This window comes from Anser anser, assembly GCF_964211835.1.
Source record: "Anser anser genome assembly, chromosome: 1".
NCBI classification, from domain to species: Eukaryota; Metazoa; Chordata; class Aves; order Anseriformes; family Anatidae; genus Anser; species Anser anser.
Window position 1 is genome coordinate 193,700,264 of NC_139720.1, and position 25,891 is coordinate 193,726,154.

General features: G+C 42.4%; 1 protein-coding gene across 7 annotated transcripts; it reads left to right on the forward strand.

Moving 5' to 3' along the window:
- The first annotated feature begins 7,006 nt into the window (after nucleotides 1-7,006).
- GJA3 (gap junction protein alpha 3) lies at nucleotides 7,007-21,659 on the forward strand. Of its 7 annotated transcripts, XM_083823874.1 has the most exons (4): nucleotides 7,351-7,367; nucleotides 8,921-9,009; nucleotides 14,032-15,531; nucleotides 16,049-21,659. In XM_083823874.1, the coding sequence occupies exons 3-4, from the start codon at nucleotides 14,049-14,051 to the stop codon at nucleotides 16,228-16,230; spliced, it is 1,665 nt and encodes a 554-aa protein (XP_083680000.1). In that variant the 5' UTR covers nucleotides 7,351-7,367; nucleotides 8,921-9,009; nucleotides 14,032-14,048; the 3' UTR covers nucleotides 16,231-21,659. The 7 variants fall into 7 exon arrangements, with proteins under 7 accessions (XP_083679998.1, XP_083680003.1, XP_083680000.1 ...); XM_083823872.1 differs by lacking the exon at nucleotides 8,921-9,009 and having other exon boundaries at nucleotides 7,007-7,367; XM_083823877.1 differs by lacking the exon at nucleotides 8,921-9,009 and having other exon boundaries at nucleotides 7,007-7,367; nucleotides 20,637-21,659.
- Nucleotides 21,660-25,891: the final 4,232 nt, after the last annotated feature.

Below are 25,891 nucleotides of genomic sequence, written 5' to 3' on the forward strand. Positions count from 1 at the left end.
TAATACCTGCTTATGGTTAGTCATGTCCCTGGCCTGGATGTTGCGTCCTGTCCAAGGACTGAGTGTTTAATATACGGTGTAAGGAGCCTCCACAATCTCTCCAGCACAAATTAACAAAACCAAACACATCCATACACATGTGCATCCAGACACAGAGGAACAACCCGACTGAATCATTATCTAACTGTTATCTGATAGAAGACTGAGACATTGCAACATGGATTTGTCAGGAATGATTTCTGCCTAGGCCACGATAACAGGTTTTGTATATAGCAGTAAAATAGTTGTTAATGATTCATTGTCAAAGTGTGAGGATCCACCAAGTGGGATAAACTCTATGCAGCTGGGAGGAACTGCAGGTGCTTGGGAAGGCAGTCCTGGAATTCGATAAGATCCTTATCACCGGGAGAAATGGTATAACCAAAGCAGTTTGAGAAGGACTTGGGAAGTTGGGAAGGACTAAAGGCTATCGTTGTGAAACACTGAGCACTTGAAAAATTGTAGGATGGAGAACTGTTCTGACGCAATGAACAATTTTTGAAGGGAAGAGCTGGAGTTTGTAGTAGACCATCCATGGAACATGAGTCAATAACGTTATTGACTTGGAAAAATATCATACTGGTATGTATTAAAGGTTTGCCAAAAATATGATGTTTGTAATAATGTTTCCAGTATTCTTAGGACCTTGAAGTCCTTATCTGGATCCTACTTCTGGGCACCTTCTGTTAAAAAAGCCCATGTATCAGCTGGAGTTGGGAATAATAGATGACCAAATATCTAAAACACAGAACTTGTGAGGAAAGCTTGAAAGAAATGGGCCAGCCTGGAAAAGTGTGAAGAAAGAGCCACAGAACTCCCCAAATATGCAAAAGACTGTGGCAAGGAAGATGAGGATGCTGTTCTTTATATCTGCTGGCAAGAAGTAAAAGGCTTATGTTGGAATGAGATGTGGGCTAATCACTGCAAAAAGCATGCTGTGAAGAGGGCTAAGCACTGAGTTAGATGACGGACTTTTCATCACTGAAGATTGTTAAACGGCAACCTAGTCCAACATTTGCTGAGGGTGGTCTAGATACAGGATTCTGCTATGGGACAAAGGGAACTTCTAAAATCTGTGGCTAAGGGGGCTCCAACTGAACAGTCAAGTTGTACAGGCTCTTTTTGCTGAGCCAAAGCTCAGCTACTAAATCAAAATCTTTTTCACATGAATTCAAGTCTACATGTCAGTGCACAGGTCTATCCAGTATGATCTCTGTCAGCAGGGTTTCTTTCTGCTTTTAGCCATTGCAATAACACATTCTTGCACCATAATAAATTCCACTTGACAAAAGCATACAAGGTGGCATACACTTATCCAAGTAAAATTGCAATTCATATAAGTGAAGTTGGTAATAGTTTGTTCTTTTTTTTTTTTTTCCTCAGCAGAGTAGGTAAAAAGCTCTTTCTGCCTCAGTTTTATATCTCACAACACAGGCATTCCTTGCAATAGGAGGAAGACCAAAACCCAGACCAATTTTCAGTTTTGCTGCCCAGTTGACTATATGTAGGTGGAGCTCCCTGCAGCCTGGTCTGCATCCAGAAGTTTCAGTGATAGCAAGCCATTTTGTTTTACCGGTTTCTTTCAGTTCAAACCAGGCCATCGCATTGTGCAGCAGTTTGAATTTTGCAGAGGAAGTTTCCCATACATGATCTCTGCTTGTTTTTCCGCTCCTTTTGCTGTTCCTTTCCGTGGAAGGTATCTGGTGTTTGAGGCCTTGACAAAGTCATGATGTATGTCAATAAGGTATATTCCTGGTAAACACATTTTATTTGCTCTTACCCTGAGTACAATGGACAAGAACATCAGGCGGGCAGTTTCCTTGTACAGAAGCTTTGGTTGTGGTTTGGCATTACGAAGCATCCACTGGTAGCACTCGTTTAGGATATTAACGTTGATGTCATCGCTTCCTACTCACCCCTAACCCCATCTGTGTCTCTCCCTCCCCATCCAACCCAGCCTCTCCACTCCAGGACCTGTATCGTGCCAGCATGGTTGTTTGCACAGCTGCGCTCAGCACTGCATTTGGTGACTCTTTTAGCTGATACAGAAACAAGTGTTTTGCTTTGGTGCATTGATTTTTAGCTGGATCAATTCCTTGATATGACTTACAGGGAGGGCACATGAATAAACGCTTATGCTGACGTGACTGTGGGGCAGTAGGCCATGGTGTTGGGCAAGAAGAGCTGCAGGGAATGAGCGGAAGGGGTGGAGGGAATGGCAATATGTTAAGTCGTATTTGCTGCTACACGCAATGCAATTTCAAATCACAGCCTCTGGGTGTATTTTCATAGGTGGCTGCTACTAGAAAGGCAAAAGTCTTCCTACCTTTTCCCTCTTTCGCTGCTGTACCTTCCCTGCTCTCTACTAGTCCTGCTTCTCACCTACTGCCCTCTTGTCCCTTGCTGCAACACAATCCCCCCTCAGCCCTTGTAGGTGTTGCTTTAACTCACTAACTCAACAGAGAACTATTTGAACTCTGCCTTTTGTTCTGTTTTCAGCTCAGTTAGCTTCCTGACAGGCTTGTGGCAGGCATTAATATATTTCAAATATCAATATTTGTCTTTTATTTCCTCACTTTTCTGTCAGTAGTTTGGAAAACAAACAAACAAAAACTTCTTGCCATGACCAAGTGATAAAAAGTGCCATTCCTTTTAAGATTCTGCACATCCTGCATCTCTCGTTTTGATTCCTCCTCCATACAAACACCTAGCTTGAACAGTTGTAATTTTTCCTCTTCTTCATCACATAGGGCTTTTGCTCCCAAGAGGATGACCTGAAAGCATCTCACTGGTACGCATCCCAGAACAGCCTGATTTCTTCATTGTGTTAGGCCTCCCACAATTTCCAAAGGACTTTTGAGACAAAGCTTGCTCTACTGGGTAAAACGCCAGCCTAGGATGTCAGTGCCATTCTCAGCTCTGCTGCAGATTTTCTGTATAACCTAGGATAAGTTATTAAGTCTTCCTGTGCCTCTGTTCCTACAAACTAGAAATCACAACAACTCTTATTACAAATAAAATATAATTTTTATAATACAAAATAATCACAATAACTTTTCCTGTCATCAGCTCTTATTTGTTAATATGTTCTCTAACATGCTTCTTAGTAGTGTCTAACAGAACACTAATTACTAATTGGTACAATAATAATAGTAACTATAATGTGAGATTAAGCCAGAAATTCAATCTTTTTATTACCAATCTATTTAATAGCTAATAGATTCCGAAGTATTTTGATTCATCCATGTAGAAAACAACTAGAGAAGAAAGGACTTCAGTGCTTCTTGCTTGAAATTGTGCGCCCTGAGGGAACAGCAGCCTTTCTCAGCATTTAAATATCTTTGGTGCCATCTTCTGTAGCACAGTGGCATGTCAAGTAAATTCTTTTTATTGGCATATCATGCAGGGTGCCACAACAAGCAGAAATTAAGGTATTCATAGCTCTTTTTGAGGCTGCATGGACACAAGTGCTATCAGCACTGCTGATAGCGATGTACCACTTCTAATTCCACTTCTTCTGCTAAAGGAACCAGGGTCATCACCTGTGTGGAGGCCTGGATGGAAGATGAAAATTATGTAAATATTCATTTTAATGTAAAAAAATAAATATGGACTTAAGTTTTATGCTGCTATCTAGTTTTAATAACAATGGAGAGAGGCCTTTGAACATAAAAAGGACCTAGGGATTTGGCGCACAGTGAAGTGGCATCTGGCAGTGCTCTAAACCTTTAAAGACAAGTGCCGATGAGGGTGTTGGCAGGATGGCCCCTTCGTGGGAATCCTACTATCAGAGTGTCCAGGGGAAGAGACACTTCTTACCACCATTTTTTAAACCCAAGCATACCTTTCTTCTGAACAAATTCCTCAGGGAGACAAGTACTATTTTTTCTCTTTCCCCCCTAATTTGGCTTCAGATCCTCATGTTCTGGTAAATGACTAAAAAATAACCCCTCATGCCTCCTCAACATGCTTACATGCTTGTGTATTCACCAGTACATAATTAGTCCTTTATTTTTAAAGGTGCTCCTTTCAGGTTTCCCCTGGGGATTTGGCCTTCTCACCTGTGAATTTTCTACAACTGTCCCAGAGAGGTTTGTTGACAGTCCAAAACTCTTCTTGTAAGAACCCAGAAGGGAATTCCTGGAAAGGAAATTGTTTGTGGATAGGCAGACCCGCAGTGGGCAGCCACGGCATCAGATTATCCCCATTTGAAGATGTATTGAATTTTATCTTAAAAATCCTTGGTGGTGGTACTGAAAAGCTCCTCTATAACCTCACTGCTCTCCTGATCAAGAACATTTTTCTAAGAAAAGAGTGTTAAGGTCAGTTTATACAGCTGGTGGGAAATACCACTTCACACCTGCAAGATACTGAAAAAGCAATCACGGAAACAGCAAGCACTTCATAGTATTAAACCTTTTGGACAGATGGTTGGAAGTGAGATCTCTCTCTTCTTCTTCCTAAAATCAAACCTTTCAGCTGAGGGGCTTCGCTGCTTGAAGGAAGTTGTAATGTCAGGAGCTACAGGGGCTGCTGGGACTCCCTCCATTGCCATCATGCCCCACTGCTTCAGGATCCACACTGTGGTACTACAACACTGACAATCATGGCAGCACTGTGTTTTGGATATATCACCCACCTCTGGTGATAATCATTCGTCCAAGTGCCACCACTACTGCTTAGGTCAACATACATCTTCCTCCTTAGAATTTTCAGCTGAAAGATTTAAGAGGTAGCAACCAAGCATTGCAAGGATACAGGGACATGTGGATCCTCTGGCTCAGTTTGTCACTGGTCCTCTGCTACACACAGCTCTTCAAAGTGTCTCAAAATTTCTCATGAATGTTATTTTTACTGAATAGAGCAACAGAGAGCTTTGAAGACAACCTGGTATGGTCAAGTTTACAGCTTTCTGACTGTAGAGTAGCTATGAACAGAAACTATATGCTATTGCTGAAGAGTCATTGTGCTAGAATAAATCATTCTGTCCAATGTTTTCTTTTCTCAGAGTAACAGTCAAGAACACAAAAAAGACTAATCAAAATATAGGGGATAGCAAAATATTTGAGTACTGGTGCTGAAAATATTAAGAGACGAGTTTAAATCATCATCTGGACAGAGTTGCAATATATTAGGTTCTTTAAATGGTCTGCACACAATGGCATGGCAGCTATCCTTGACTGAGGAGAGTCTTTGAAAAAATGCTTTTAAAAAATATTGCCCATAATGCCTTCTTTTCTTAACATAGACTCAGTCACAGGTATAGGCTCTCAAACCCTGAAGACCCAGCCTTGCCATTTGTAGAACTTGAGGAGGCTCTCGAAACCCCATAAGGAGCTGATGCAATGCCACTTCTCTTCTGTCAGTGAAAGGATATGGCCTGACATAGGGTCATAACCGCTGCATGCAAAGCACCCCAGCTTGTGGGGCCGGGAGCTCTGTACAGGACACGCAGGCAGCAGAAAGACTTACTTCATCGTAAAATCATAGAATGGCTTGGGTTGGAAGGGACCTCAAAATATGATCTAGTTCCAACCCCCTTGCCATAGGCAGGCAAGCCACCCACTAGATCAGGTTGCTCAGGGCCTCAGCTAACCTGGTCTTGAACACTTCCAGGGATGGGGCATCCACAACCTCTCTGGGCAACCTGTTCCAGTGCCTCACCACCCTCTGACTGAATAATTTCCTCCTAACCTCTAATCTAAATCTCCCCTCTTTTGGTTTTAAACCATTTCCTTTTGTCCTGTCATTATCTGATTGAGCAAAGAGTCACTCTCCATCTTTTTCATAAGCCTCCTTTAAGTATTGGAAGGGTGCATTGATTTCTCCCCGGAGCCTTCTCTTCTTCAGGCTGAACGTCCCCAGCTCTCTCAGCCTTTCTTCACAGGAGAGGTACTCCAGCCCTCTGATCATCTTTGTAGCCCTTCTCTGGACCCGCTCTAACAGCCCCACGTCCTTCCTGTGCTGGGGGCTCACACCTGGACGCAGCACTCCAGGTGGGGCCTCACGAGGGCAGAGCAGAGGGGCACAATCCCCTCCCTCCACCCGCTGCCCACCCCTCTGTTGGTGCAGCCCAGGACGCAGTTGGCCTTCTGGGCTGCAGGCACACACTGCTGGCTTGTGTCAAGCTTTTCGTCCACCAAAACCCCCAAGTCCTCTGCAGGGATGCTCTCAGTGAGTTCTTCTCCCAGTCTGTGCTCCTGTCTGGGATTGCCCCAGCCCAGGTGCAGCACCTTGCATTTGGACTTGTTGAACCTCGTGCAGTTCACGTGGGCCCAACTCTTAAGCTTGTCCAGGTCCCTTTGGATGGCATCTCTTCCTTCTATTGTATCAACCGCACCACTCAGCTTGGTGTCATCTGCAAACTTGCTGAGGGTGCACTCAGTCCCAGTGTCTATGACATTGATAAAGATATTAAACAGTACTGGTCCCAGGACAGACCCCTGAGGGACACCACTTGTCACCGGCCTCCACTTGGACATAGAGCCGTTGACCACCACTCTCTGGGTGCAACCTTCAGTCCAACTCCTTATCCACTGAATGGTCCACCCAACAAATCCATATATCTCCAATTTGGAGACCAGGATGTCGTGTGGGACTGTGTCATCAGCCTTGCAGAAGTCCAGGACCGACATTGGTCGGTCTTCCCTTGTCAACTGATGCAGTCACTCCGTTTTAGAAGGCCACCAGGCTGGTCAGGCACGATTTGCCCTTGGTGAAGCCATGCTGGCTGTCTTGGATCACCTCTTTGTCCTGCATGTGCCTCGACATTGCTTCCAGGAGGATTTTTGTTCCATGATCTTCCCAGGCACAGAGGTGAGGCTCACCTGCCTGTAGTTCCCCAGGTCCTCCTTTCTACCCTTTTTAAAAATGGGAGTGATGTTTCCCTCTTTCCAGTCACCATGGACTTCGCCTGACTGCCAAGATTTTTCAAACACGATGGAGAGAGGCTTGGCAGCTACATCAGCCAGTTCCCTCAGGACCCGGGGAAGCACGGCATCAGGTCCCATAGACTTGTATGTGTTTAGTTTCACCAGGTGGTTTCAAACCTGCTCTTCGCTTACAGTGGGAGGCTCTTTGCTCCCTGAGCCTCCATTTATGGATTCGGACTTGGTCTGAGGGAAACAAAACCAACTCCTTTGCGCGAATAACTTATATTTCGGATATATCTAAAGCACAGTGGCGGGCAGCGGGCCACCGGCGGGCTGGGGGCCGCCACCGTGCGGCGCTCCTGCGCCCCGCGACATGGCGGCGGTCGGTTCCCCTCACGCCCCGGCGCCATGCCCTCTTCCACCGCCGCCCGGGAGCGGCGGCCGCTGCGGACAACGGTGTGCCGGCCATAGCCACGGAGCGGCCCCGGGACGGGGACGGGGCCTCCGGGGCCCGGCCAGGCTGGGGAGGGAGGCGGGCGAGGGGAGGGGGAAGAGGGAGGGACGGGGACCCGCTGCTGCCGCGGGGGCCCCGCCGCGGGCGGGCGGCTGAGGGCGCGGCCAGGCAGCAGGTAGGGAGCGGCGCCCCCCTGCTTTCTTCCATAGCCCGAGCTAAAATTTGGGGGCTTACTGTGACTCCCCTCGGGCCCGGTTAAACGAGCAATGATCGGACGCTGTCCGGGCTCCCCCCGAAGGAGTTCGGCTTTCGCTAATTAAAACAGCCTCGCGTAAGTAGGGCGGGCGGGGGCTCACGGGCTGACCCGCCGAGGGAGCCGGTTGGGGACTGGTAACAGGGGGAAGTGTCCAGAGTTCATAAAATACCTCGGGAAATGCAGGGGAGAGGGGGGAGCCGGATTTTTTTGTGTGTCAGGGATTGTCACAGCTGTTGCCGTGCAAGGGTGTGTGTGTAGGGGATGTTGTTTCATCCTTAAGGGTTCCCGCTAACTTTTGAGCATCAGTGTGCATTGCAAGCCACTTTTACACTAGGAGAGCAATGAAATCCAAGACGTACCGCGGAGGCAGACTTACTTCCACCCTTGTGAATGGTGCCACACAGAATGACAGCGTTACTGAACATAACCCAAGCTGCTTCTGACGTTTCATGCAGTGAGCTCTGATTTACCTGACCGATCAAGGGTTTCACCCGATCATGGGGAAAACCCCTAGCTGGCCTCCCTCGGGCCACACAGGGACCAGGCTTTTGCCTCACTCTGGTCACATCTGTGGCCTGAGAATTAAACAAAAACATGCCAGTTACTCACTTGTTCACTTGGGACTCTAAAGGGATGCAAAGTATTTTAAATGAGTAAATGCTCTTTAAAACTCTTAGGAAGGTATTTATAGCTCGATTAGGCAAAAGTTGGCCAGTGTTAGCAGGAAGGAAGGTTGTGTCATTTTTTTCCCCATAGGCAAAAAGAGTATCAGAGAGGTATTTTGGGTCCATCCCTGACTCGCTGAAGAAAGCACATAAGCCTGGGATGTTATTAGGAATCCTGAGTGTGTGTTAGTTGTGTAAGAGCCTGACATAGATGTGAAAAGGAATTGAACTGAGTAGCCAGAACAACTAGAGTTTCCCTTTAAGGGAACTTCAAAGGGAAAAGGGAAAATCCTACCAGAGCACTTCAGAATTAAACTAGAAGAAAAATTAATTCGTTTCCATAGGACAAAAATGTACTTTAAGAAGTTTGAACAGGGTATCTGGCACTGCCTTGCAGTTACTGTAACGTGCCTGAAGTCCCATCGTACTTCAGCCTGTCCTCTGGGTGCCTGCTTCTCTGTGGTGAAAAAGGGTCTTGAATCTTTGAACTGCCAGAAAAGCTCATCTTTCCTCTGTACATCTGGGGCAGGGGGTGGGACGCTCCTTACTGTGCAGTTTTTAGATCCATGTGGCTGATCGTATGTGGACACCTGACAGATCTGTCTCATTCATGCTTCACTCACTCGGGATGTAGGGACTGTCCCCCTCACGCTCAACGGCTATTCCGTAGTGCCCACTCTTCCGTAGCTTCACACTCTTCTCACCTTTCAGAGTGTTTTATTGGTAAGTCGCTGTCTTTTAATTCCAAAGTAGAGCTCTTAGGTGGCATTTCAGTATGCTGGGGAAGGAAAGGGGTTACTTTCTGTTCCTGTCGTTTTTCCTGTGAGCAGTGAATCTGAGCAAAGGTTTGCTATGCCCAGGAACAGAGGAGTTTAGCAGGTGGAGTGTAGTTCTCCTCCTGGGCTCCTTGCACTTTTGCTTTACTCAGGACAAACTTTCACTGAAGTCAAGAGGTTTTGCCTAGGATTTAAGGAAGGGGCTTCACAGTAGTAGTGAGTTTAAAACGGGATTTTTTTCTCACAAGTGTTTAAAATGTGATGAAAGTGATAATAGAAGCCTCTGAAACTGTTACACTGTGAGCATAAGAAAGATATCTTTCAAGCCCTCATTCAAAATAAGTTTATAAAACAAATTATGAAACTTCAGCTGTTGTGTATCATATATTTACATGACCAAATACCATTAGTTTTCACTGGGAATTATAGTAGCTCATTCTGTCCCTCCAGATCTTCCAGTTTGTCTGGAATGACACAGTCCACTGCAAACTTTGTGCAAAGTGACTACTACTTTCATTGGATATGGATTACCAGAGACAAAAAACTGATATGTAGTTACTTGATCTTTTAGTGTAAAAACAAGGAAGTATTGCAAGTTGTGTTCTCTTTTAACAGCATTTTTTTTCTCATACTGGTTTGTAAAGCCTAGGTAATTTGAAGATAAAAACCCAAATCCCAAGATATTACGGACTACCACAAGAAACAAAAGAAAATGTGGGCTGAATTCGTATTCTGACAGAGACATGTGTTAGGTCTCAAAATAATTGCTAAAGGACTTTTTTAGATATACCAGTATTACAAAATCATAAACACACCAGCTGTCATAACCTGGTAGTATATGCAGCCTAGCTGTGTAATTTTTTGTGTGTATGTATATATATATATATATATGCCTATAAAAATATACATGTATGAGTGAAATTATAAATGAAATATTTTATACACTTGACAGTGATAAACCTCTTCTGTGATGGGGTCAGAAATAAAAATAGAGGAAGTACCTGGCAAGTTATAAATGCCAGATAATTATTTCTCTCCTGTAGAGGGATATATTTGACATCATGGCTTTTAAAATTTATTCTCTGTCTTGCTCATTCTCTTTGTCACACACACAAACAAATGCAACATCCACAAAGTCTGTTCGTGCTTGTACTAAACTTGGTAACTAATGGCAGAACATTGATACTTAAACATAATTCTATGCCATTTTTTATGACCTGCCTATTTTTCAGTTTCTGTCTCAGCGGAATGATTTTTTTAAGTGACACAAAAAATATACAGCTCCCAGTTCTTATGACACAATCCCAAGGTGCATGAAATCCTAGCTTTTCATACTATTGAATCAAATTGTTTTCTGAGACAGATTCTCTGTCATTCTTTTGCAAGCATTTCTCTAATAATTTCATGAAATACATTTCATGACAGATGTTTCATTTTTTAATCTGTATTTTTCCAATCACAGAAGGAAAGAACGTCTCCCTTCACAAACCATATATGAGGTTAGGACTAAGCAATTTCCTGTCTTTGTATTTGAAATCATGACCAACAGTGCTGGAAGTAGTACCATGCAGCTGAAGTTTAATACTACAAAAGCAAGCTTGGAAATGTTCTCAGCTAAAATACTGAGTAATGTCTGTTTAAATTTAAATGTAGGTATTTTGTTGTTGAACTCAGTGGTGACTACTCAAATATTCCATGAGGTCTGTGAGCTCTTGGATTTAGTCTGCTGTCATTTAATCATTATTTATATCAAAACACCCCTTTAAAATGGTTGGTGTTATTTTTGGATGCATTACATTGGCTTTACGAATTACTCACTGGTTTATTTATTAACAATGAAGGGAGATAAAGGACCTGGATTTCTTCAAACCCTCTACCATTGGAGCTAAGTATCTTTGCATTGTCTTTGGAAATTATGTCCTTCCCATATTTTGGTATAGGTGATACAGGTTTGTGGTGAAGGCAACGATTGCTGCAGTTATTACTGAGATGAACACTGAGGTTTTCACCTCTGTGCAGTTTAGATGCTATGAAGTATCCACTCTCTTCTTAAGGACTTTTTGTCTGTGTACTGCATGGATTTTCAGACTTCGATATAAATCTTTTATTAATGTAAGCAATTAGAATCCCTTTTAAGTGTATCCTTTGAGAAATGCATCATTGTGTCATACCTTTGGTGTCCTGAAGTATCTCAGACTGGGCATTGTAGCAAAAAGGGAAAAAAACATCTTCAGTAGTATTAGTGGATGGAGAAAGACTGAAAATAAGTTAGATTCCTTTGCTTTTTACAAATTATTATTTTTGTTCTTCCACTACTCAGTAGATAATTCTTCCAAAAAGCACAAAAAATCCTACTTTAATTGTAGTGAACATTGCTTATTGATGTGTCCATATTAAAAAAAAAAGACAATTGCTGTCTGTTCACCTTACACTGCATGGATTATAATTTTTCATGAGGGCAGATTGACTTCATTTTGGGGAACAACAGAAAGTGTTATCTCTCTTTGTTAAGAACAGTTTGCGGCACCTAGCCCAATGGAAGCAAGGGTGACCATGCTGAAAATGGACCAAAATTTTGAAGATAAAGAAAATTTGGTGTGCTAAATTTTTCCAGTCCAGAAGCTTTCTATTACGAATACTAGTAACCAAAGAACAAACCTTAATTTTGACTACTTATTACTTGAACCTTCCACTTTGCGTATCTGGGCAGAAAACAAAGCGAGATAACTTAAAATGATAGAATAATGCAAAGGACAGAAGATAAATGAAGTGCTGAATTTGGTATTATGCTAAATTTCTTGAATCCACCCAATATCACATTATTCCTTTTGCTGTTGCTGTTGCAACAACTTTTACAGTCAAAATAAGAAAATTACTGAACAACATTAAGATAGAACTAAACTGATAAGATTGAGAATAAAAATTAAAAATCATGTAAAGATACTAAATTAGTGTTAAAGAAATAGAATATCCTAACAAAGTTTATGCAGCCTTGGGTTAATATTTTGAGAGAGAAAAATACATTCTTTAGAAACACCCTGAATATATTTCCAAAAAAAAGAGAAAGATTAAAAACTGTTTTGAGACCAGAAGCATTACTGTACAAAATCAGTATATTAATACCATAGTTTACAATTTATCACGCTGTGCTGGAAAAGGAATTCTATAATATTAAAGGCAATGTGTTTTTGTAGGAAATCAAATATCTATTTTTAGATAGGGAAGTTTACGCTGAATTAACTTTCTGAGGGTAAAGTGTATTAGCATTCTGGGATTTCCAAAAATGTTGCTTTTTGTGTGGAAGAATACTACTCTGCAATTACAGGTATCTCAGTTCCTCATAGTAAAATCAAGCTATACAAATATAACAATATACAAAACTAACAAAATAACTACTTTAACTGACAGCTTCAAAGATGTTCAGTACTGACTTTGGAAATGCTTCCTCTTGAAATTCAGCAACACTGTTGCTGGAAATCATAATAAATTAAATACCAAAAATATTCAGTTTTTTCACTGGTAATTTGTTACATGTAATGATGAATTCATTTTAGGAATAGTAACATTCACAGGTATTTAGACAAAAAAATTAAGTATAAAGCTAAAAAGAGCAAAGTGTAATTCAGTTATATTAATAAAAGTAAGTTGAAATTTTTAAAGGAGGGATGGCAGGATAATATCTTTTTTAATAGTGATTTTTCTTGCGTGTTGATTGTTGTATCTGATTTGTAATTACAATTAATTATTCCTGAAAATATCGAAGACAGATGAAAGTAAAGTTTTGTGGTTTGTTTTCATTTGAAGGATGACATCTAAAAGGTAGAATTGTGTTTGTTAGGAGTATGAAATGTACTTCTTACATATATTGCAGTATGCTTACTTATATTCCAATTGAAAACAAGCGAGGGATAACAGAAGCGATACTAGCAAATTGTAGCTTGTTTCTCAGTTGAAGACAGCTGACAAGGAATCTGATTAAAAAAAAAATAAATCTTTAAAATAAAATAAAAAGTCTTTCCAAATCAGAATTGTGTCACTGACTAGAACCGAACGTGGGAAGCCCATCATATATGAATTATTGGAAGCCACTGAAAATATATGCCAGTTGTTTCTCACAGAAGTAAGATCATGTCATTTTATTTCTCTGTGCACAGTTGCTGAAGTGCCCTGAGCTATGGTGGTTTTTTTTTAGAAATAATTTTATTGATGTTGCAGTACAGTAACCACAAGTGGCAGGACATTAGGGAAAACAGTATAGAAACCTTTCCACTGTTCCTCTCAGAATTTGTCATTTTCCCCAATATTTTTAGATATTCCAATAATTCTCTTTCCAGAAATAAACAGACTCAAACATGAGTAAGCTTGGAGAACATTTGTGTTGATGGTGTACACATAGAATTAAACTGTACATTTGATAGTTTTTGAATAATCATCTATTTGTATAGGGTTAAAATAGCAGAGACCTGAGATACTACTAGTCCCCTGAATGCTATAATAAATAAATCCTGATAACAAAAAAAAGTTCGTTAGCCAAACTTTGTATCACACAGTGATACAAGTGCAGTCACTTTATGAGTAAGAATATTCTAATTAATTGAACCAATTTCCATCTGTTCCTTTCTAAAAATAGTCAGGAACAGCTAGAGGCATCTCAGGTGGAAGAAACAGAGAGATGACATTGTTCAAATATTTAAATGTAGTAGAAATTCTAGTTCTGAGTGTGTTTTGCCTGCCACTGTGTGTAGACACACCTGTAGTGGCTAGTGAGAGCACTGAGCATCCTGCTCCTGTGCTCCCCCAGACCCATGGCTGCCTGGGACGCAGGGTTTGTAATTCTGAGCACAGGCGTGCAATGTTCTGCCAAAGGAAGTGCACTTAAGAATGTCATTTGTCAAGGAACAATCTGTTCTGTCGCAGCATTGTGTAATTGTAAGATGTTTTAACGTTGCTCTAATTGCTCTTATTGTAGGTTAGAAAACTGGAACGATGGGCGACTGGAGCTTTCTGGGGAGGCTGTTAGAGAACGCGCAGGAGCACTCCACGGTTATTGGCAAGGTTTGGCTGACGGTGCTGTTTATCTTCAGGATACTGGTGCTGGGGGCCGCTGCTGAGGAGGTCTGGGGAGACGAGCAGTCAGACTTTACGTGCAACACTCAGCAACCTGGTTGCGAAAATGTTTGCTATGACAAAGCCTTCCCCATTTCTCACATCCGCTTCTGGGTGCTGCAGATCATTTTTGTCTCCACTCCAACCCTCATCTACCTGGGCCATGTGCTGCACATTGTACGCATGGAGGAGAAGAGGAAAGAGAAAGAAGAGGAACTGAAAAAGAAGGGAAGCGTCAAAGACAACAACTACCCAGGAGCAGCAATGTCTGGCAGTGGTGGTGGAGGCAGCAATAACGCCAAGGATCCTCCTGCCAAAAGGGGGAAAGAGAAGCTCCCAATCCGTGACGAACGCGGTAGAATCCGTATGGGGGGCGCACTACTCCGTACCTACGTCTTCAACATCATTTTCAAGACACTCTTTGAGGTGGGCTTCATTGTGGGCCAGTACTTCCTATATGGCTTTGAACTAAAGCCAGTCTACCAGTGCAGCCGCCCACCTTGCCCACACACCGTGGACTGCTTCATCTCACGGCCCACTGAGAAGACCATCTTCATCATCTTCATGTTGGTGGTGGCCTCTGTCTCCCTGCTGCTGAACATGCTTGAGATATATCACTTGGGGTGGAAGAAGCTCAAGCAGGGCATGACGAGCCAGTACAGCCTTGAGATGCCGATCACAACACTGACACCAGTCATGGTAACAGGGGAGACCAAACCCGTGTCCCTGCCGCCGCCGGCACCACCCGTGGTGGTAACGACCACGGCACCCCCTCCCGTTCTGCCTGACACCCGCGCTGTCACGCCGCTGCTGGCCCCGGTGACCATGGCACCGTACTACGCTGCGGCTGCTCCCAGAGCGCGGCCCCCCTCCAACACGGCCTCAGTGGCAAGCTACCCCGTGGCTCCGCCAGTTCCTGAGGAGAGGCACCGTGCCATCACCCCCACGCCCGTCTCCACTCCTGTCACCATCCCGACACCCATCCCCACGCCTACGCCGGCCATCATCAACTACTTCAACAGCAAAAACCATGCGCTGGCAGCCGAGCAGAACTGGGTCAACATGGCAGCTGAGCAGCAGGGGAAGGCTCCCTCCAGCTCGCCGGGCTCCTCCACCCCCAGCAGCGTCCGGCGTCCCCTCCCAGAGCAGGAAGAGCCACTGGAGCAGCTTCTCCCACCCCCAGCCGGGCCACCCGTCGCGGCGGCCAGCAGCAGCACCAGCCTGAGCGGGGCGAGCGGCACCAAGTGGGACGTGGAGGGTGAGGAGGAGCTGGCGGAGGAACGGCCCGTCTCGGCCGCCTGCACCACCGTGGAGATGCACGAGCCGCCGCTGCTCGTCGACACGCGGCGCTTGAGCAGGGCCAGTAAGTCGAGCAGCAGCAGAGCCAGGTCAGACGACCTGGCCGTGTAGCGCGGTCGCCTCGGCGCAGCGGGGCAGGTGGCTGGAGGCAGAGCGGGCAGGGGAGCTGCCCCCGGGGGTGCCAGGCCCGGCGCGGGCGGGGAAAAGCCTGGGTTTCAAACTTTGATGCTTGCTGTTTTTTTGCACTCTGTGAGTTGTAGTGGGGAAAAATAGCAACATTTTCTAATAGGTCAGGGGTGGCCGAAGTGCAGCCCGTGGGCCAGGGGACCAACCCCCCTCTCTTTAATGTCCGTGGCGGATCTCCCAAGGGCAGCCGTAGTGGAGGCCTGCACAGGTAGCAGGTGGCGATGGGAGCTGGTCTTGTGCCCCGAGGCTGACTTTGATTTGAGAAGAACATTGATACCCTTAGTGCCCATGTGCCTGCCCATCATCTCCTTCATGCCCTTGCCTTCCAGCCTTTTCACACAAGCTGTTCGTGAGCAGTCACCATGACTTATTTTCTTCCTCTTAAATCCTAATAGAGCCCGATGGCAAACACCAGGATGGCATATTGCCTGTTGGCACCCGTCACCTCTATGGAACAACTTGCCATGTTAAAGACCAAGGCGACGGCAGTCTCTTCCGTATAACACAGCTTAATGAAGCCTTTGTGCTCATGGCAAGTTGCCAGTGTGATCCTCTTGGCTGGGCAAAGTTTAGGTAACCCCTGTAATAGATTTTATCACTTTGAAGTTCATCTTTCTCCTTTATTTATTTTTTTTTTTTACGCTTGACCTGTTAGGAAGTGTTCGGTTTGACCTTCTATCCAGTGTTTGCCAACCACGATCACACCATTTTTTTTAAGCCCACAAATACATTTCAGCATGTTTGATTATAATTTTAGATGGCTTCTGAAATTGCTTAGCAGAGGACAGGAATGTAAACCACACACCTCAGAAATGATTACACAGAACAATTTCTCTTCAGAAAGCAAGGATTATGATTTCAAGACATTGTGGCCCCATACGTTGCCTGTGGACAAACAATAGGATGAAGTACAGCTCTGCATTTTAGACTATTAGACACCAGCTTAAGTTTGTTGAAAAAAAGCTTTTTAGAAGTAAACTTGAGTGCATATTTTTAAGTATTTAAACATTTTTAGAGTAATTTTGATCTGTAGGTTTAAACTTACTTGGATGTGTACTTACTCATTTTAGTTTGATTTTTGATCTTACAAGAAAATGTAAGGGGAAAGAAACTTAACTAATGGTGAAAGTCCCAAAGCAACACTATTTCCTGTTATGATCTACCCTGTCCTTTAACAGCAATCTGTAGTGTCTGACAAGTCCGTAAAAACAGATTTAGACAACACTGTATTGCAGAAAAGGTGGCTAAAATATCTGGGCAACATGCTAGTGGCTAAAGGGTCTGTTTTGATCCCACTGAAGTCACTTGCAGAATTTCCATTCATTTTAACAAGGAGCAAGATTTGGGGATGGATCTCGCAGGCCATATTCAGTCAAAACTAAAATTCATACGGAGTTTTGGGAGCCAGAAGGAGTGTAGATTTGGGGCCTTCAATAAAGACATTAAAATCCTGCTTTTGAAAATCGTGCATTTCCCTTAAAAACGGGTGGAGGAAACTGCTGGGTACTTTTTTCTAAGGTGCAGCTTTCCTTTTAACTGACTTAGTCCTCCTATCCTTTGTGACAAGTACTCTTGCAGAAATCAGTCGGAATTTTGCATGCTTGGTAAGGCTGGTAAGAGTTTGGGTACAAAGGAACACAGGATTAGGCCCAACTTCTGTTCTAAGCAAAATCCAAAGGAACTGAAGCTCAGAGTCGGTCCTATGGCTGCTGTCAATTGGAAGCACTGTAACTGGAGAAGAGCAGTCGAACACACTGGGATAGCCCCTTGTGTGGTCAGAGTATTTGGCCTGGCAGTGCAGCCCTTCCTCGGGCGAAGCAGGGTCACCCTGTAGCAAACACTTACAATTGCCAGTTACTCTGCTGTTAAATGTTTTCCTCAACGTGTTTATTTTATTTGACAATTAAAATATGTTCCCACCACTCAAGATTAAAGATTTTTTTTACTCCTTTTGAATAGACAGGAGTTTCTCATGGTCAGAGGCACTGTTCTGCAACCCTTGGGTGTGCTGTCTCGTGACTTCTTGACCTGCTTGTAGTGAAGCAGGTGAGAAGTCTTTCTGCTGCCACGGATCTTGGGGCAGACACTGCATTAAAAGTCAATGTACAGCAGTACAGTAAATGTATCTACTATTAGGTGTTCAGCTTCGGGCATGCTCTTGTGAATTTTCTGTGTTATAAGCCATAAAACCCCTTTCTGCAAGAAAGCTAAAAGCTAAATCCTGCTCTGTGTTGTTTTCCTGCAACTGTGCTGAACGTAGAGGTGATACAGTTGCCTACATGTAAACAAAGGCAGAATTTAGCACTCAAAAATTTCAGCCGTATTAGCATCTATAGTAGCAGTTTTTAAGTTTTGGTAAATGCCAAATAATTAAATTGCTGCAAGAATGCAATATGCATCTCTGTGTTTTAGTACACCATAACTCAAGGGCTGTATTTTCCTTTCCTTTATGCTTCTGAAGAATGAAGCCAAAGTCTCTCTGGAGTGTGTTTCTATAAACCAGACCAACTGGAATATGTGCTTTTTTATATCGAGGCCTGAGAGCAAAACTGACTTTTTGTTTGATGGAGCCCTGTATCTTGCAGTCTGTAACTTACTGCAGCCCTTAAAGAGTGTCCCCTGCAGGACTGCATCCACATTGTATATAAAGAAATAAGAAGAGAGATAGTTTTAACTTAGGATCAACTGATATCTAGTCTGCCCTTTTGAATTAATGTGTGTGGTTAGGCCTGCAGAGAGTTTGGGTGCTTTTGTGGAATGTATGGTATTTTCAGGCAGAGTAACTACTGCCGGAAAGCTGTAAAAGATCTTTTTTTTCCTTTTTTTCTTTTTTTTCTTTTTCTTTTTTCTTTCTGTTCTGTTAAGTTCAGGGGGAGAAATGCAAGTCTTTTGCAGTCCCTAAGAGAAATCTGACAGAGCAGCCTCCACATCAAAGCAATACTAGTCTGAGAAAGCAAAGCTACAACTCACAGGTTGTGCTTTTAGGATCACCTTGTTTAAGTTCCACCAAATAACTCTACAGTGTCAAGCTTCTTGGTTACCTACAATTTTATTTGGAGTCCAGTAATTGCTTCTTCCTTTAAGCCCAGGTAACTGTTTCGGTTGAACTCCCTTTAGTGCTAACCACTCCTTTTAGTTGCCGTGTCACGTTTGGGATCTGTTGGAAAAAAAAAATCCCATTGATGTGGCAGATTTGGAATATTTTAATTAATCTTTGCTCATGAATTATCATTGAATTCAACATATGTGAGTAAAGCATAAGGACCAAACTCTGGATTTGTCCTAATGCACAGTGTTAAAATAAGACTACAGATCTTAATTTGGAACTAATGGAAAAATTATGATAGGGCCTAATCCTTTTCACTCTTTTCCTGAATAAGAATTACAGATAGAAATTATTTAGTGTCTAATAAGATATTTTCAGTACATAGGTATTAGTTAATGTATCAAAAGGTGAGTGTTTCAATGATTAAAGGTATTTGCCCTGTTTTGGTATTAAAAAAGATTAGTTTGCTATCTTCCGTAATTCTGGGAAAAATGCACAAACACTCACTAACTTGCAGAACAGAGTCTGTTGGCAAAAATATCTGTTAATTTTCAAGTTGTTTACTCTTAGACATTAGTTAATCCCAAAGAGGGGGCTGGTAGCAAATAGTACTTTGATTTAGCCTGCTCACATGGCCATTCAAGCCACAATCCTGAAAGATTGTATTCACACCCCCAACCTGAAGCCAGTTATTGCGGAAGAGGAACAGAATCATGCCTGATCAATCAACCAAACAAAACAACTCAATTTTTTTTTGCTCTTTTAATAGAATGTGGGAAGATTGTCTTAACTAAAGTGGAAAAAAAAATAAAAATCTAAGGTAAACTATGAAGAAGAGAAAAAGAAAAAACAACAAAAAAAAGATACTCTTTGAACAGGCTACCAGGTGTATGATGTGCTACTCTTTTTGCAGTGAGTCATCTCCCTGTTACTAGTTGACCTTGCTTTGAGCAAGGGGGTTGGACTAGATGACTTCCAGAGGTCCCGTCCAACCGCAGGAATTCTATGAAACACATTTTTGAAATCACTGATGGCAACATTACATTCTTCATAATAGTTTTACAAAGATGTAATAAAAATATATCTATACTGCACATAAATACATAGTTTCTTGGCCATGGGCACAGTTGATCTGTTTTCTGTCACTGAGCTTTTTAATTAGTGCAGCTGTCAGTTAATAGAAAAGAAAACCAAGTACAGATGATTTTAAACCACACATTTCTTCCCTTTCTATTTTGATTAAATGAAAACAGCCTGCTAGAACGTTCCCTTTATAAAAGTGGTATATTTTGTCTATGAAAATCAATCTCTTGGTTTTTCATAGATTAAAAAAAGTGCTCCTTGAATTTGTTGGTCCATGCTGGCATTGAAAAATCCTAAATCCTTGAAAATAAGTAGTATCCACTGATGAAGTAGATGAGCTGTGTTCTTCTCTGGTGTAATTTGGAAGCCAGTTGTGTGCAAAATGGTTCCAGGGATTGATTTGGCTCAGTATATTTGTCATTTATAAAGGCACATGGAGCTAATTAAATGTCTGACATTTTACAGCTCTTGAGATTATTTTCTGGTATGAATACATAAGTGTAGGATCGGTAAAATAATTAAGGCAAGCTTTAAAACTCAGATGAATACTTAGGTCCTTTTTCGGTGATTCATGGGACCACCCCCTCTGCTGATGCAAATTGTTGCATTCCGCTGAGTTTGTGTGAGTGATAACAGTCTGCAAAAGCTTGTCTGCAAAAGCAGAGCATTGAGCCCCCAGCTCATTTTATTTTTATTTTTATTTTTTTTAATACATACACTAACACCATGGATTTGAACAGGCTGGCTTTTTTTTTTCCCAAATGTTTTTGTTTCATTTACTTTGATTTTTCTTGTGAAAAGTGTGCTCTTGTAATTTTGATTTTCTGAAGTTTACATTCAGTTTTTGATTTCAGATTGCACATTTGGATGAAATTGTTTTCCAAGTTTACATTTGTATGAGAAGTAAAAGAACGACTCTGCCAAAATCTTAAACCTAAAAGTGAAATGTCAGAAATGTCTTACTCTAACACAGGAACTCTTCGGACATAAGGCAGTACCATTAAAGAAAATGAAACCTGATCACTGATCTATAGCATCAGTTTTCTCTGTATGGTTAAACTATGGGAGCTGGATATATAGGGAGCACACTATGGAAAAAGATACTTTTCACCATAAACTTAATTATTACCCAGTAAATTCATTATTATTGAATTAAGTTCATTATTATTGATACGCCTTCTTGTGTGTGTAGAGGTTCAATGACAAAAACTAGCTGTGGTATATGTCCTTTAAGAACTAAATTTACAGCCTGCTTTAAAATTCCAGACAAACTACTCGTGGAGAAACACTGCACTGTTACACGTAGAAGATTTTGCAAAAAGGTAAATGTTTTGTTTTCTAGCCAACAATATGGTTCTGAGCCTGCAAATGCAATTTCATCCAAGTTATTTTTACTCTTGCAAATAAGATCATTAAAAGTAATGGGACTATTTGCATAAGCAAAAAACACTGATGTGAAAAAGAAATTGTAGATTTGCATTTTAAGTTCATTGTAAGATGCCAATCAAATTCCAGAAGTTTTAGTCCTTGAAGAGTTATGCAAGAAATGTGAACGTACTTTAAGATGGAGAATATATTCCTGTTCCCATTGACACTGTTTCTCACTGTTAAAGGGTTGTAAAGCATAAGAAAGCTTACTCAGAGCTTTCTTGTTGCTTCCTGAATGTTTGTCTTTTACATGACAGAACCTGACAACAAACATAACAAGTTTTCTGGGCCATCAGGGACTTGTAATAACCATAAAAGCAGTAAACAGTTAAAAAGTGCTGTCTTCAAAGAAGTGCCTTGTGTATTAAACTCTGTAAGAAACAAGTCGATGTAAATGTTAATTTACCTCAAATGTTTACAAACTCTTGACTAAATAAACTTTTTGTACCACAGTATTGTCTCTTCTAGATTAAATTTTCATGGCTGTGTAGATGGTCTTTTGAAATACCGGGATGACTGAACAGTTAAGCAAAGTCAGTTAGCTCTCTTCTTCACATGGCATGCTTGCTGAATTGCAGCTGTTGGAGAACTGGATGTTTGAAACCCACCTCCATGCAGAGCTCCCAGTGCCTTCAAAGGAAGTTCACAGTCCAGAAGACGTGGCTGGTCAGGACCCGCACTGGCAAGTGCAAGGGGTGAAATGCTGGCCGCCTTGAAATCAGCGGGAGGTCTTCCTCTGCCTTCTGCCAGACGCACGTTTAAACTTGGCTCTTATTTTGACACACACATTTATCTCATGCTGTTATGGTGTTAATAGTGACTCCCATCTTTTACCCCAGTGACTTTCACTTATACAGACTATGCTGCATCTAGCTGGTTTGTCTAACGAGACTCTTACTATAAATGCCCAGTGGTTTTTAGTGTCCTTACTAGGGATAATGCTGGGTACCCACCATGTTTGAGATTTGCCCCTTGTAGGCAAAGTTCACAGTTTAGCACACAGGAGTGTAACCCAATTTGCTACTGAAAATGTATGATGTACTTGAGTCCAGGTCCAAGTTTAATTTGTGAAGAGCAGCAATGTGGGCTAGATTAAGTGACTGTAGAAACGATAAAGTAAGTATGGGGGTTTTGTAAATCTTACTTTCATGTGCATCATTTATACGCCAGTGCCATGGATCTGGGAGGGCAGGAGCTTTTCTGTCCTGTGGCACTGGGTATTTCTCTTGTGTTAGCCCAGCCTAGTGTATTTTTGATGCCTCCTGTGCTCAGGCAATACCGTGTCTGCTCTACCTGATGCATCCATATGGTAAAGCAGATTTATCCAACATCTTTGAAGACTGGGCAAGGGTAAAGCAAACTGACAAGGCTATAATATGGATAGTTCTAAGACAATGCCTAGCAGTGGGAAGAAGCCAAGGAAGAATGTGAATAAAGTGATAATAGTGATACCAGCTGCATGGGTAAAGAGAACTCCCTTGTCCCTGACCAAGAGCACTTTTTACTACAAATATATGTGGCCAGAATATGTTGCATTCTTTTCATTTAGATGCAGATTTCACTGCAAAGTTCCACAACCACGCCATTTGAAGAACGGGCAGAGTACTCCAAAAAGAGTCGAGAGCACCAGCTGGTACAGAGCGTGGCTGTGCACTGGGCTCTCCCGATCTTGGGAGGCAGCCACGCTGCCTTCACAGGGCATCCAGCCTCCCAAAGAATTGCTGGCAGGAGCATGAAGCATGAATGTTGCTACTCTTAACCTCTAAAGGCCTGTGTGATGGTGGGGATATTGTTTGCTTCCGGGGCTGCCTTGCCACATTGCGCAAGGCAGCTTGATGAGAATTGTGGAGGAATAACCAAAACCATCTCAGCGTGTAGGAACAAAACTCTCTATTTGGAAATGGTAAAAAAAAACAACCAACCAACCAACTCCCCCCCCCCCCAAAAAAAAAAAACAAAAAAAAACACAGAAATAACCACAGAAATTTAATGTTCCAACTGTGCCTCCCAGAGTTTAAAAATGAAGTAACATCATGCAATTCTCTACCTTTAAGTAGGGTACAAAGACTAATTGTGAAAATCCCTTTAGAAATATCTGTCCTTATTGCCCCTCAACAACATCTGTGTGAAATGATGTAGATTCAGTCTGCTACCAAAGCTCCGAATTTGACCTGAGTCCAATTTGGGCTGTGTTCTCACCTCTGGTGCATCAGTCCCAGTGCTAACTACGAGCTGCAATCAAGGTGAAAGCCGTACACCAGTACAGCCTCTCCCCCCGTACCGTGGCAGGGCACAGCGAAGCTCGTGGTGGTGAGTGGAGGAGGTGTGTTGGGGGCAACTCTCCAACCTTCTCCTGTGACCCTGCACTGTACAGCGGTACTGGAAGCCAAATGAGGAGCAGCATTTTTGGCAACTGGGTGTGTCTCAGGTCTAACCATCTTTGTGTCTATTTTCAGTTGACAATGGAATAAGCAGATGTTTATCCAAAATCTCAAAACCGAAGAGAGGCCCTTCTCATAGAGATGGTCTAGGAAGAATTCACTGTTGGAGAGTCCTAGTCCAGGAAAAGAGTGTTTGAGGAAATGTACATTTTAGAACTTACAGGTATGTGCAAGAATTTACTAGGCCAGAATTTCTGGTAACTTAAAGTACTGCTACTGCATTAGTAGAACAGTTGGTTTGCACCACCTACACTTCATTGTGTAAGTGTGGTGGTTGGTTGTTTTGTATTTGTGTTTTTTTTTTCCTTTGTAGAATGGAATTAGTGATAGATAGCAACAAAATGCTGTCCATCATAGTAGTTACCTCCCTTTTTCTCAAAGTAGCTGATCTGCATATCTCTGTGTCACTACTAGTAGTATAAGGTCTATCAGAACTTTTTTTCGGGATCAAGAGGAGGGTCTCCAATGACAGGAACTTTTGCCATACCCCATTTTCAAGGGTGACACTCAGCACTTATGGCAGTGGCTACAGGTGTTAAGGTGCCTGGTGCTGCAGAGAGCAGGGACAAGTATGTTAACACCAAAATCATGAGATCATGCACAGCTGCAGAGGGGAAAAATAAAATAAAATACCTGCAATTCTTCATCCTCAATCCTATTTATTTGTCCCATGAAAGCATGATAAAACATATAAAAATGTCCAGGCTTTGGCTGTTCTGAGTAATGTGAGACATGGCTTTTTAAAGAGTTCCTGTACTATTTAGAGAATATTTCTGAAAATACAAAGTGCTTAACAGGTTTCTGCTCTCTATTCTGTGGTACAGATTTCTCCTGTGTTTATACAAGATCCACCAAAGTCTGTGAGTAGATAGTGGGAAAGTGAAATAAAAACCTTATTTTCCACACACACAAAAAAATATGTCTTATATTTCTATACTCCTAAATTAAATGAGAACTGGAAAGGAGGAGAAAGCAGTTAACAGCCAGTGTATATTCTCACTTCCAATTTGGCAAGATGAAACTTTCTAAAGACTTTGGCTTTAAGGAATGTTGTGGTCTTCTGAGCAGATATTAAGGGATAATTATGGTTGGGTTATCCAGCCCCACAGGGGAACCTACTGTTTGCTTTGCATGGCTTATCTAGTGTGGTTTGTTATGAAAATTCAGCACAAAATGCAGAAGTAAGCAGCTGAGAATGGTTTGCCTAAGCAAACTTGTTCTTCTTTGAATTAGTCACAGAAAATCTGAGAAAGTAGTTTCTTCATTATGAGCAGTGGAAGATGAGGAAAGGCAGAATCATAGAGTAGTTGCATTTCTCACTAGTTCTTTGTTAAGGGGTGTTTCATGCTGAATATAAATACGTTTTACCAGGTCTCAAAAACAGAGGTAGTTTTCATACCCCCATTCACCATCCCTCCTTTCTGTCTCTCTGCTCTCTAGGAGGGATTTAAATTTTTCTTTTTTTTTTCTTCAGTCATAAATTTGCATCTGTCTTTCAGACCGCCTGTACCCCCTGTAGGGCCTGGTATGTATCTTTAAACAGTCCCGTGACTGAGATTGGAATTCAGTAAAAACAACAAAATCAGACAACAGAACGAGCAGTAAGGACTGACAGCATCAGTTAAAGTTATTTAAATTAACCACGGTTTAGTGTGGCTGAAGTTTTGTCACAAATAGCTATCACAATGCTGAGCATGATTTGTCCTAATGTACGTATGACCGCGAAGCTATACTCAGCACTGTCACATTTAGCAGAAGTGCTCACGTGTGGTTTGTTCAAATAGAACAGTGAGTTTTTGTAAACCAAACCATCTATTTTCATGACAAGACAGGCAACACTGGCGTGACCTGGACAGGACTGAGAAAACCCTGCAGCAAATCCAACCTGGCTGGGATACCAGAAACATGCACCACTAGCTGTCCTGCTTCGCAGCATCCTGGAGTTTTACTAACTCTCTGCTCCATGTAGTCAAGCCCAATGCTTTGAGGGAGAAATTCTTGGCCAAGGGTCTACCAAATGATCCCTGCATTACGTTTGCCTGCTCATGCAGGCCAGCCCTGGTATCAGTGCCAGGCAAGTGTCAGGGATCTGCCCGAGGGCCACGGGATGTCTGTCACTTCCCTGCTGTGGAAACCCAAACGCCCAGAGGTCCCAGTTAGCACAGGGTCCTCTGCAGTGTGCTGCAACCACAGCTTCTGGCCACAGCATAACCAACATTTCTTCCAAGGAAAAATACCTG